The sequence below is a fragment of the Lepidochelys kempii genome, chromosome 7 (assembly GCF_965140285.1).
Source record: "Lepidochelys kempii isolate rLepKem1 chromosome 7, rLepKem1.hap1, whole genome shotgun sequence".
In the NCBI taxonomy this organism is placed as follows: domain Eukaryota; kingdom Metazoa; phylum Chordata; order Testudines; family Cheloniidae; genus Lepidochelys; species Lepidochelys kempii.
In genome coordinates, this window is record NC_136386.1 from 76,603,232 (window position 1) to 76,616,443 (window position 13,212).

Below are 13,212 nucleotides of genomic sequence, written 5' to 3' on the forward strand. Positions count from 1 at the left end.
CCCTATAGGAGTTACTGATTTTTGGCTTTACCATTGTTACTTTGTTTATTTAACTTTACTTCCATCATGCACTTCACATTATGTGACTGAACAAGGTGTCTTGCCCCTTAAGGGACAGACGGCCAGCCAACCCTGGTTACTCCGGAGGAACACCTGAGCAGGGACCAGCTGATTCCCCTATAGAGGAGGGTAGGAAGCTGTAGAGAGGACAGTGTGTTTGTGTGTGTGCTCACGCTCAGACAGATCAGAATGGAGTACAAAGGCTGCTGCGAGCAAGCAGGCTCCAGCAGAGAAATCTGGGACTTGCTTTATGTTGTTGTTTTCTTTCTGGTTTGTGTTTCTTGGAAAATAAATAGAATCCTGGCTGAAGGGCCTGCAAAACTGTTCTGTTGTGTGCATTACTGAAGAAGCCCCTTAAAGGTAAAACTGAGGCAGGGGGCTCCTTGCAGGGCCACCTTGAGGCTATGAGGGGGCATGTGAGAGGTGCCACCTGATGTCAATGAAATACGATGTATAAGAGACTACATTTCCCCCTGTGATCTGCCTCCTCTTTAGACATGCAGAAAGTCTTTGTGTGTCATGTCTGCATTTGGTCCCACTGCAGAGGAAGACAATCAAGAGGTGTAGTTTGTGCATATATGATTTTGGCCTCTGCACACAATCTTCATCTTCAATATTTGTTGTTTGGGATGCTGTTTAGGACTATGCCCATCACCATAATATCCAAACATGCTTCAGGCCTGTTTTATTTTACTGATGTTGACACACTGGTTGTAAATGGCAGATGTAGAAAACTGCATTACCCTGGGCTTTTTGAGTCCAAGGGATGCTGCAGGACATTCAGAAGAGCCCATCACGGATTCAGGCACATTGGACTTTCCACACCCCTTTTTAAGTTTTATATTCATACACCAATATTTTTAGGCTCATTCATGCAGATGTTGCTCTCTCTATATCACCCCTATCCTCCACCGCCCCCGGTGCTCCCCGCCAACCTGAATTCTTGTGCTGTGTTTTGTCTTGTCTTGTCTATATTAAATTGCAATCTGTTCAGGGCTATATTTTTCTATTTCTAAATACTGTAATGAGATCCATTTGCTGTGCTACAGAAATGCTTATGAAGAATACTAATGCTCAAACTGACAAATCTCACCCTAATCTTTTTTCCTAAAAGGATGCTGTGACAAAGTGCAGGGCTATTACCTGGTGTCCGCTGAACAGGGAGTTAACCCCCGATCATTTCCCCCCACCTACCTTAGCACAGATGCTAAGGGGAAGGGATATAAAGGTGGTTGCATGTGAGACAGTGTTAGGGAGAATGCCTAGCGGGAGCCAGGATGGGCTCCATACTCAGTGGTCCTGGTACCTGATTAAAACCCAAGCTGGATGGGGTTGAGGGTTCTACTTTGTTAACTAATTCTACTTCCTTGTTATAAACCCTATCCTTTGGGGGAAAAGAACTTGTTGGTTGCCACTCTTTCCCCCTCCACTGAGTCATTCTACGAGCCTACAGATCCTTATGTGGATGAAAGACATTAATGAATAGGGTCAACAGGGTGCACTGTAACTGGAAGCCATAATGAATAATGCTGAGATAATGGGAAAAAACAATACCAAAAGCATGTCTGCTGTTCCCTTACATTGACCAACGTTTGTACCTTTGCAGATGCGTGAGGTGAAGCTCCCTGGTCCAAGAGCAGAAGTGCCACTTTCTGATTATCGTAGTGTGCAGCTACGTGGAGTGGAGTTAAACCACTCTAAAAACACATGCAGAACAAACAAGCATTGTTATAACTACCATCAGTGAAAACACAGGAGTGCAGAGAATTAGGTTAAATTAGATACGGTGAGAACACAGTGATATTATTCATTTCTGTCTCCAAATTCTCCATGAACTTTTGAGACAACACACATTAGAACAGACAAAAGCTGTTCCTTGTCTGTGAACACCCTGCTCACACGCTTATTTAGGGTGAGATCGTGACTTTGCCCAGGGTCAGAGGGATGGGGAAGAACATATCTGACTGCCCCAGGAGCAGACCAGGAAAGGAATTGGGAATTTGAATCATAGCTCCTGTCCTAGTTTCCCTTTGCCCAAGGGTGTAAGTAAACCACCATTGATCCATTCCATTTTCCTGTCCATGCTGGCTCAGCACTGTCATATTGCGAAGCCTTGGCTCTTCCCGTTCCCTGCTCACCAGTGTGGGGGATGGGAGAGCAGAGTCCTGTCCCCCTGATCTCTTCCCTGTGCTCTGGCTGAGCAGGGGAGACAAGAAGCGCTTTGCACTTTCTTATTTCCCTGGGTGGACACATGAAAGAAGTGACAGTATTGCCCTTAATGATGTTAAAATCCATTTCTCATGGGATTGCTGACCTTACTGGGATATAGCTACATGATGATGAACAGAAGATTTCAATTAAATCCAAAATTTTGGTAGTGGATATTAGCAAGTGCTTGTGTGATAGTAAATAGCTGCTGTGGTATTATGGTACATGGGTATGTACATGAAAGTTGGCCTTTTCTGTCCTACCTTTCCAGCAGCATCTGGAGATGCATTCTTCTGAAGCAGAAGGTTGGCTACTTCAATTTTTCCATATTTTGCAGCTACATGCAGAGGAGTAAACCCTTTCTGTAAGAGAAAAAGGCTACATGATGACCTTGGACATTCCTCTCCCAGATGTGTCTGGCAATTCCAGTAACACAGGTGGCTCTGGCCTATCACGTTACTCCTTTCCTTCTCTTACATAGCTGTGAACCATAGTAGGTGCAGCTAGTCTGTCTCTTGTTTGTTTCCAAATGCCTTCATGGGCCTGGAGGTTCTTCTTTGCAGGGAAAAGCCCAGACACCCATTGAAGCAGCTGAAAACAAGGAGCAGCAACCAACTATGTAATCAGAGCAGCTTTCCATTGACTACCAGCAAGTGCTCCACAGGTCACCAGGGGCCCCAGACATGGTTTTGGAACCACTCATATCTACGCCACTTGGTGAAAATTTCAGCTGTGCACTCCTTTCACTATGAAATCAATATACACCCAAATGGAATCATGATCATAGGTTGCCTGGAAAAGGGCAGACATTTTGTCATTTGGAAGAGTAGAAATGTTTCTATCTTATGTAAACAACCTAGAAATTAGTATTCCATCTCTGGAGTTCATGTTGCACTTCTGCCAGCCAATGTTCATCACACACGATAGGCATTGGTAGACAAATGTGCTGAGTTTAGCCTTTAAACATTAGACAAGTCTATCAAAGCAGATTATAGATATCCATGAGAACAACTGATCCATGACACTAAAAAAATCAATATGTTTTTATCACGAGGCTGTGTTATAAATCAAGCATAGAAGTGAAAACATGTTATCCTCCTAGATAATAGAATGTGGTTAATTCCTATGTCACTTGGTATGCACATGTGAATCCTGCACCTAATTCACTGGCAACTATTACAAAACCTTTTAAAGCATTCGAGCAATCACTTCTACAACTCCCCTACCTTTGTAATTATAGATAAAGATGCACCATGATCCAAAAGAACTGAGGCTACATCTTCATGTCCCTCTCGAGCAGCAAGATGTAGTGGTGTATACCCAGAAGTAGTGGCTGCATTTGGAGATGCTCCTTGCTGTAACAACTGCTGCACTATATCAGCTTTTCCCAATCGGGCAGAAATGTGTAGTGGCGTTTGGTCATCCTAAATATAAAGATGACAGGAATACAGGACAATCTGCATAAGGACATTATTTGCTGAGATGCTGTTATGCAATTGTAAATGACTATTAATCCTATCAAGGCTAAAACTATTAATGCTGTTTTTCCTCTCTGTCATATGATTAAGGGATGTCTGAAAGTGCTTTGTTATAGAAAATGTCCCCCACACACAATGTTATCAAGAACAGAAAATAAAGTATTCAAGTTTCTCAATCTGTCCCTGCATTGCATCATTTTACCATGAAATTATATTGCAGGCCATATTGCACTAAGGGCCTCATCAAAGCTACAGTGGATTTAGATCTGTCCCTTGACCCGATTTAGAGAGTTATTTAGGCACTTGGTGGGATTTTTGAAAGCATCTTGGCATCGAACACCCATTGAAATCAATGAGTTTTTGGCTCCTAGATGCTTTTGAAAACCCCACTATGCACCTAAATACCTTTACAAATCTAGTCCAAATCTAGTCCTGTTCTACGACCTCCTGCAATATCTAATCACACCAGAAGGCATTTGGGATGGAGTGAGAATCCTTGGCACTTAATTTCCTCATTTTATGTATTAAAACACATCTTTTATGTTTATTTAGAAGTGAGCAATTCCTTTCATAGTCTCTGTCTCAATAATGGGGAATTCCAGAAAAACTGGTAAAAAGTTTCAAATCTGTTTAAATAAATGTAAGGGTGCCCATTATACTTGGTTATGTTCAATTTTTTTTTAAACAGAATAATGCAAAAATTATGTGGCACTGAAATCCATGTTCTTTTATAGAGATCTGAAATTACTGAACAGCAATGTCACTGTATTAAGACCTAGGTGGTTGCTCTGAAAAGAGCCTCACAGATTACTTTCAGCGAAGACAAATAGATAGATTGAGTCACCAGAGTGTAGTCTGTGACCCTGTACTATGTGCCTACCAGATAATTTCACCTTCTTTCATTAGTAGTTTCTGTAAATTATGTACTGACATTTTCCTACACTTCCACATTGCACAATCTTGGTTCCAAGCAATCTCAGTTGTCTTCAACAAACCATCATACCATGTCACACCATCTCCCCTTCTTCCTCCCCACAAAGAGACTAAGAACAACCCACATTTACCTAATTCTCCGTTCTTTGGTGACAGCACCTTATTCCAACTGAGACATCCTACTTCAATCACCCACTCCTTAATACCTGATCTGTTATGGAGAAATTCCTACAGATAAATTATTATTGCTGTGAAATCACTGTACTTTTTGCCTGACTGTGACATGGCAGTCCAACCCTCATTGCTTTCCACTCTGCAAGGCTACTACATCTGACTTGTAGGTGTTCCAGAGATGCCAGCACTGTATGGGGTTCTTTGTGAAGCACTCTTTCAAAGTATACTTATTTTTTGAATGTACACAGAGCAAAGCTTTGTGAGATGACAGCAGATGCCTATGGCACAGGGATGATAGTTTTGCACATAATAAAAACAATTTCCCCTCATCCAGTAAAACTGAGGGGGAAAATGACCATTGGTACTAGCTTGACACTGTCTGCCTTATCTATACATTTGTAGTGCACTCACCATAGTATCTGAGCACCAAATAGAAACAAAAAGATCATTACCAAAATATAAAGAACACCACATGGGTTGACTTCCTTGCTCCCTCCCCAGAGGCTGGGAAGAAAATGTTTCACTTTAATTTGCAAAACTTCCTAGCTTTGCTAAGTTTACCCTTTATTTATTATACGTGGAATATCACCTTACCTTAGCTTTGGCTTCTACCTGAGCTCCGTTTTGTACTAGGTATCGAACAACTTCTGCTTGGCCAGCTCTGGCAGCCATATGTAGTGCTGTTTCTCCTCTCTAACATGTAGTGGTGAAAGCAAAACATAGTCAAAGATTCAGTAAAAAAACAAACGTTTAATCAGTAAAAAAAACCTCATGACCCAATTTAAAATAATCACTACATGATTTTCATTATTATTATTATTATTATTTTTTAAGGAGTAGTTTGTGAGCAGGATGGGGAAGCAAATCAATATTTGACCTCTAGAGCAGTATTTTGGGAATTAATTTATTCCAGCATCGGTCTGCTAATAGGATAGTACATTACTGTTCTCTTCTTTTGTTGAAAAGAAAACAAAGCTCTTGCTCACTTGTAGTCTATTTACAATGATAAAATGATGTCAAATTAAATGACCACTCAGTTGGTCAAACATTTAGAATGACTGCAAATTTTATGTATTTAGATGTGCTGATTTTCCTCTACATCCCTGCTGTTATGCCCTATGACCCAAATGTCTGTTGTGATCTGACAAGCACTCAGTTGAGTGAACACAAAAAAATCATTACTAAGTACATAAATCCAAGGCTTAACAAAAGATGCATATCCAAGGAAACCAGAATGATTTCAAGAGGGAAATTGTTTTCTTGATTTTTGTACTTCACTGGATCTTTTAATTCAAATGCTGCCTAAGTTACAGATGGTGCTGCATGTGTGCATAATTTAATATTGTTTACAGAACAAACCATCTATATATACAGTGCTCTCTTCCGACAGTGTCCATCTCTCTGTTTTGAAGAGAGACTTTCATGCCAAATTGTAAATTTGCATCCTTCTTTTTTCCTAAAGCAATGAGTGTAGTTGGTCAAGTACACACCTAAACACCACTTCCCTGGGACCCTCGGGGCACAAGCGCTCCTCCAGTAAAAGTGCACTTGAATGGCTGTATGGACACATGCAATATGTCCTGACAATCTGCTGCAATCTGTTGACAAAAACAGAACTTGCCTTAAATGGTAAGGCCTCTGGTGTTCTGGAGGAGCAGCGCTCAAGCAGTCAAGTGCACTTCTCAAAAATTAGATGTACTAGGTTAAGCTATAGTGAGTGAGTTCTCATTCTTTAGGTTAGCAAATAAGTAGATGAATATAATCAGTTCAGGATAAAACTAAGGCTGTCTACATTCAGGACACTACAGCTACAATGCCAGAGCTATGCTGCTGTAGTGCCAGAGTGTAGATGCTTCCTACCTCAACGGAAGGGGTTTGTCAGTCAACGTAGGTAATCCATCTCCCCACAGTGTGGAAGCTAGGGTGATGGAAGAATTCTTCTGTTCCCCTACCTCCATCTACCCCAGGTCAGCTAACCTACAGCTCTCAGCAGTGATAACTAGGTCAATCTAAATTTTAAGTGCAGATCAGGCCTAAAGCAAAACTTTCTCAGGGTCCTGTAAACCTTGAGTGATCCTCAGCTCTCACAACTCCCACTGACTTCTGCAGGAGCTATGAGTGCTGACCACCTCTCAAGAGGTGGTCAACACCTTTCAGTATTGTACCCTTAAATAAATACCAATATCAGAGATTCTACTTCATTAAAGATGTGTTTCCATGCTACTGAGAAGAAAGCCATTGCTCACCACATTGGTGGTGTTGGGTGATGCTCCGTGATGCATCAGCTGTGACACAATATTTACATGTCCCATGAAGGCAGCAACATGGATTGGAGTTAGGCCCGACTGAAAACAAACAAAGAAACAAGCAAAATTAACTCACTAGTTTTACATTTTCTTCTTTGAACAAAGCATGGGGACACCGCATTGTTTAAAAATCAATATACCCAAGTGCTTGCTGATTTCAAATGACTGAACAAGCCCTTGATCTTGGAAAGACTTACACAAATATTTAGCTTTAAGCACATGTAGAATTGGGCTTTATATGTATTTAGGATTGAGGGGTATAAATAACAAACATTGTAGTTAGTTCAGCAATACTTGATTTCACTAAAATCTACAGATTAATGAGGAAGGTGAAATTTTGCTTTCACTTTAAATTTTGTTTTTATGATAAATTTAACATTTTTTAAAGGAAATAAAGAAATTTTCATTACAAACCAATACTGGACTGGAAAAAAAAATGGATACAATTGTTTCTGGTATGAAGATGTAACTTGCTGAAACACAGGGTTAATGAAGGTGGATTTATGGTCCTTCCTCCCTCCCACCTCCAATTTTTTTTCTGAGTAAATGAAAATGCCTGTTGATCATATTGGTCAACATTACCCATCTACTTCCATGAGAGGAGGCGAGTTCAAAACCAGTGCGGAAGAGAGCTAGCTCTGCAGAACATTGCCTTTCTCCTTGAAACTACACAGATTTACAGCACTAGAACCCTGTGGGGTTGCCCTTCCACAGTATCGGGGGGGGGGGGGCGCGATAGACAGGGGATCAGCCACTCACCTGGGCACACTCCCCTGCTGACCCCAAGGATTTCCCATCAGAAATCCAATCAATAGTTAATAGTTCTCCAAGCAGCATTAGAACCCCAGAGTCCCCTTCACAGCTGCTGCTGCACAGCGGTGGTGGAAATCAGCAAGTATCTGTATGTTTTCTAAAAGAACTGTGCTGCAAGGGGAAGGGTATCATTTATAAAGAGGTACCAGATCTCTCTGGATCCCAGAAGATCTCTTGATTTTGGTGACTAACTCCCCCACCCCATTTCATCACAACTGTGAATAGGAAACTGCAAGTTTGTCTCCTAATCTGTTACTAGCTCTAACTCAGCAGTTCTCAACCCAGGGCCCGCAAGCCACATGTTGCCCAATTAGCACGCAGCTGTGGCCCAGCTCAGCTGTGTGCGAAAGGCCACGGGCTCCAGGCTGCCCTACCGTGGGCTACCGCCAGCCCCATGCAGCGGGCCTTGGAGTCCGGGCAGCCAGGGGAGTGGGGGTCCTGGGTGCCTCCTGAACAGCGGGGCCTCGGGTCAGGGTCCCTGCCCCACGCCAAGCTCTCTGCTCCTGGCTCCACTCTGTGGAGGGGTCTCTCGGCAGAGGGCACTGAGGAGAGGGATTTGGGGCGGGGGGTTAGGTGGGGGGCAAAGTGGTTCTCAATCTGCAGCCCAGCTAACATTTTGTGGACCCCGTATGTGGCCCACAGTGGTAAATCGGTTCAGAACCACTGCTCTAACTAGCTGTATTATTTACTATCTACCTTCTTTTATAACAATTTACAGGAAATAAGTTTTAAAGGTTGTTTTTTTTTAATCAGAAAAATAAATCTATCAAATTTCATCACAAAAATTAACCCATGTGCAAAAAAGGCAAGGAAGGGGAGGAGGGGAACAATATGGAGGATCTATACAAAGGTATGGAATCTTTAACAAATAACCATATTAATAAACAGTTGTACAATAATGATGACATAAGAGAAGTCACATTTGGGACCAAATTTTTCTGTCCTCCTGCTCTTGACAAAAGGACAGAACCTGTTGGTTTCAGATTTCTCCAGGGAAGAACACTGTGCAGCTGTCTGGCCAATGTACTGATAGCCATGTAAGAGATTAAATCATCTTTGCTTATAACTGCAAATGTAGTGGCTCCAAAATATCCTCTTTTGCTGCTTCACCATCACAGGTCACCATGATATACTAATGGCTCATGACAGAGGGGAAGACAGACCACGAGTGGTGAAAGTCCCATGCCAAACCTGACCCAGTGCAGTATAATGTGTTTTTAAAATCCATGTTGTGGTTGTGCAGGACATGAAGGAAGTGTTCTTCCACCAGAACACCTGCAATTCTGTTGGAAGAACTGTTTCTGGATTGTGGATAACCTTGTTAATCTGGGCTGTCTTTACCAGCTAATGGAGTTGAGCATTTTATGCTGTATTTTCTAGTCCTTTGTGGATAAGATCATCTAGATTCAGACCAATTACTACAGCTGAGCTACATTTTTGCCAAAAGATTCTTAGCTGGGTCAACCCAAACATTGCGTGAATTCATGTCAATTTCAGAAAATTGTTTTGAAATAAAAAAAAAGAAATATTCTGAGAAGTTTCAAAATGAACTGGTTCAACATTATTGAAAATTAAACATTTCCTTTTTTCAGGCCACATTCACAAAGGGATTTAGGTGCCATTCACAAAAAACCCAGGAGGAGGAGGCGGCAGCAAATGCCTTCCCTTCTTATATCCAATGCCCCGATATCAGGACACTCACCTGGGAGGTGAGAGATTCAGTTCCAATCCTCACTCTGAAGCAGGGACTTGAACCGGGTGCCCTGCCACCAGGCTCTAGGATATTTTGGGGCAGATTTCTCTCAGTCTTCCCTTCAGAAGCTGTTCCATTTTGTATAAATAATTAAATAGCCATTGGAGCAGGATCAGAATCCAGGTTTTTCTCCTCCAAGTTGAGTGCACTAACACCAGGCTATAGAGTCATTCTTTCTTTCTCTCTCACCCAACAATTATTCAAGTATTTTATACAAAGTGGAACAGCTTCGCAGTCTGAGAGAGACCCATGCTAGAATGCACCACAGGCTGGCTGTTAGAGCACTCACCTGGGAAGGTGGATACCTGGGTTCAAGCCCCTGTTTCAGAGAGGGAATCTGAACACGGGTCTTCCACATCTCAAGGGAGTACCGTAACCACTGTGCTGTTGAGTATAAGTTGGGCACCACCACTTCCTCCTTGTTGTGGTTGCTGGGTTTTTTGTTCTTGTTGTTTGGCTGTTTTTTAGTTCCTAGCCCTTCATTTCTTTTGCTTTTATTAGAAAGGTGAAAAAATCCCCCAAATAAAATGTTTTATTTGACTCAAAATGAAACCTTTACTATTTTTTTTTACTATGCCTAAGAAAAAAATAAAATTGGTTAGTAGTTTGCCCTGAACCAAATTTCCCTCCCTATTTTTCTGAACTGCCAGTGAAATGGAAAATCAGTTAATCACACAGTTCTACAAACTGCCTATTTTCACGGTTAGAAAGCCACAAGTAAGGAGAAGAAACACAGTGTCTCTTTTGCTTAAGTTTCAGTCTGTGCTTCTCATTCATGTACTGATGGGGATTCAAGCTATGACCTGAAAGTCAGATTCATGTCCCCTTTGGCAAGTACAAACCAGTGAGGGCCATTGCTTAAAGCCTCCCTAAGGAAGACCAATATGTCTGCTTCCTTTAAAGAAGCACTACTGAGAACCTTATTCAAGAAAGTATATCCTCATGCAGAAAAGTGCTCTAGTTATCACCCTGTGATTTAGGTAAAGTACTGGTTGATTTTCTATTGAATAATTTAGAAAATGGAAACAAATTCATACTTCAAAGCTCTGAGAGGTAAACTGTTCCCAGGTGTAGCTTGTTTAATTTCCTCAATAGAGCAGCTAATCCTTTTTCTAACTCGACTCCTTGTATAGTTATCTCACCTCTATACAAGTGACCGTTATTCTTAACTTGATAGGGCTCTGCACACAAATAGGACCAAATTTCCAATGTGATTTCATTCGGCCTCAAAATTTTTGCCAGCAATTGTGTGTGCACAATCATATTGTGGGGGAGGGATAGCTCAGTGGTTTGAGCATTGGCCTGCTAAACCCAGGGTTGTGAGTTCAATCCTTGAAGGGGCCATTTCGGGATTTGGGGCAAAAATTGGGGATTGGTCCTGCTTTGAGCAGGGGGTTGGACTAGATGACCTCCTGAGGTCCCTTCCAATCCTGATATTCTATGATTCTATATGCAGCCCTAAGTAATAACAGACTGATGTCTATTTGAGTTGTAATCCCGAATTACCGTGGATGAATTTCATCTCTATGCAGTGCTAGCACAAGGCCTATGAACCACATAACTAGGGCCCTACCAAATTCATGGCCATAAAAACACGTCACGGACCATGAAATCTGGTCTCCTCCCGTGAAATCTGGTCTTTTGTGTGTTTTTACCCTATACTATACAGATTTCACGGTGGAGACCAACATTTCTTATACTGGGGATCCTGACCCAAAAGGGAGTTGCAGGGGAGTCACAAGGTTGTTTTAGGGGGTCACGGTATTGCCACCCTTACGTCTGCACTGCCTTCAGAGCTGGGTGGCTGGAGAGTGGCGCTGCTGACCGAGGGCCCAGCTCTGCAGGCAGCAGCGCAGCACTAAGGTTGACAATACCATACCAGGCCCTCCTTACTCCTGCGCTGCTGCTGGCGGTGGCTCTGCTTTCAGAGCTGGGCTCCTGGCCAGCAGCCGCCACTCTCCAGCTGCCCAGCTCTGAAGGCAGCGCCGCCACCAGCAGTAGCACAGAAGTAAGAGTAGCACCCCCACAATAACCTTGTGACACCCCCTCTCCCCAGCTTCTTTGCATAAGGATCCCTACAATTACAAACCTGTGAAATTTCAGATTTAAATAGCTGAAATCATGAAATTTATGACAGGTTTCAGAGTAACAGCCGTGTTAGTCTGTATTCGCAAAAAGAAAAGGAGTACTTGTGGCACCTTAGAGACTAACCAATTTATTTGAGCATGAGCTTTCGTGAGTACAGCTCACTTCATCGGATGCATCCGATGAAGTGAGCTGTAGCTCACGAAAGCTCATGCTCAAATAAATTGGTTAGTCTCTAAGGTGCCACAAGTACTCCTTTTCATGAAATTTATGATTTTTAAAATCCTGTGACCATGAAATTGACCAAAATGGACCGTGAATTTGGTAGGGCCCGACACATAACCCTTCAAAATAAGGTTTGTTTTGACCCGCTGCACAAGGGTGAATTTCACCCCTTGTGTACAAAACTGCATGCAGAAATATGGAGATCCTTTCTAAAAATCTGCCCCATTTCTTCTGATGAGATATCACCTTTGTATTTTAAAATAAATTCATTATGTAGGTGTTCTGATCCGATAGTGCAACTGAGTATATTTCTATTTGCATTTGTTAATCTGTTCCTCTCTAGCTGAAAATCATTTTTTACTTTTAATAGTGTAGATTCGTTAATCAATGCACATGTATCATGTAATTGAACAGTGCTGCATTGGCACTAGAAACCAAGTCATACATGCAAACAATGCTTCTTACCTCAGTTACAGCTTGGATAGATGCACCATGTTTCAGGAGAAGTTCCATAACCTTAATTCTGTTCTTCTTGCAAGCAATGTGAAGAGGTGTGAAACCATTCTGTTAATGAGAAAGGAAATACTTTCATATACCACCTATGCCATTACTAAAGTTTGTTTTACTTAATTATTTTTGTCACTATTTTTTCTTTCACTATTTTTGTGTCAATTAACTTAATTTTAATAAGATCACTTTCTCACATGAAATATATTACTAACACAAATATATTCTAAAGAAAAATATTTCTACAAACTGTATAGTGCACATTTAAAACTACACCTTATTTGTGATGAAATGGTAAAAACAGGAAAGAAACCAAGTGAAACAAGAAAACAAGCTATCCAGAATATCCAAGACTGGCAAAGTGCTGCTTACAATAGTATCTTCAATATTGATACATACATATCAAAAGAGCTTCCACAGAGAAGTTTTTAAAACAGCTTACTGAATTGGGCCTCAGATCTGATGAAAATTAACTATATTAGCTACAGGAGTATAGAATGCCATATGCTTTCATAGACACACAAGGTGTATGAGGTCACATCTTTTACTGGACCAACTTCTGTTGGTGAGAAAGACAAGCTTTCAAGCTACACTGAGCTCTTGTCTCTCTCACCAATAGAAGTTGGTCCAATAAAAGATATTACCTCAAGTACCTTGTCTCTCTAATACT

At 41.6% G+C, this 13,212-nt stretch overlaps 1 protein-coding gene across 10 annotated transcripts in view; it reads right to left on the reverse strand.

The window, feature by feature from the left end:
• Positions 1–13,212, reverse strand: part of ANK3 (ankyrin 3) — a 557,055-nt gene that overhangs the window by 133,868 nt on the left and 409,975 nt on the right. For all 10 annotated transcript variants that reach the window (XM_073353398.2, XM_073353395.2, XM_073353406.2 and 7 more), the window contains 6 exons: positions 12,501–12,599; positions 7,100–7,198; positions 5,448–5,546; positions 3,495–3,692; positions 2,532–2,630; positions 1,659–1,757 (listed from right to left, as the gene is read on the reverse strand). In XM_073353398.2, the coding sequence (XP_073209499.2) occupies positions 1,659–1,757; positions 2,532–2,630; positions 3,495–3,692; positions 5,448–5,546; positions 7,100–7,198; positions 12,501–12,599 (693 nt within the window). The remainder of the gene's footprint in view (positions 1–1,658; positions 1,758–2,531; positions 2,631–3,494; positions 3,693–5,447; positions 5,547–7,099; positions 7,199–12,500; positions 12,600–13,212) is intronic.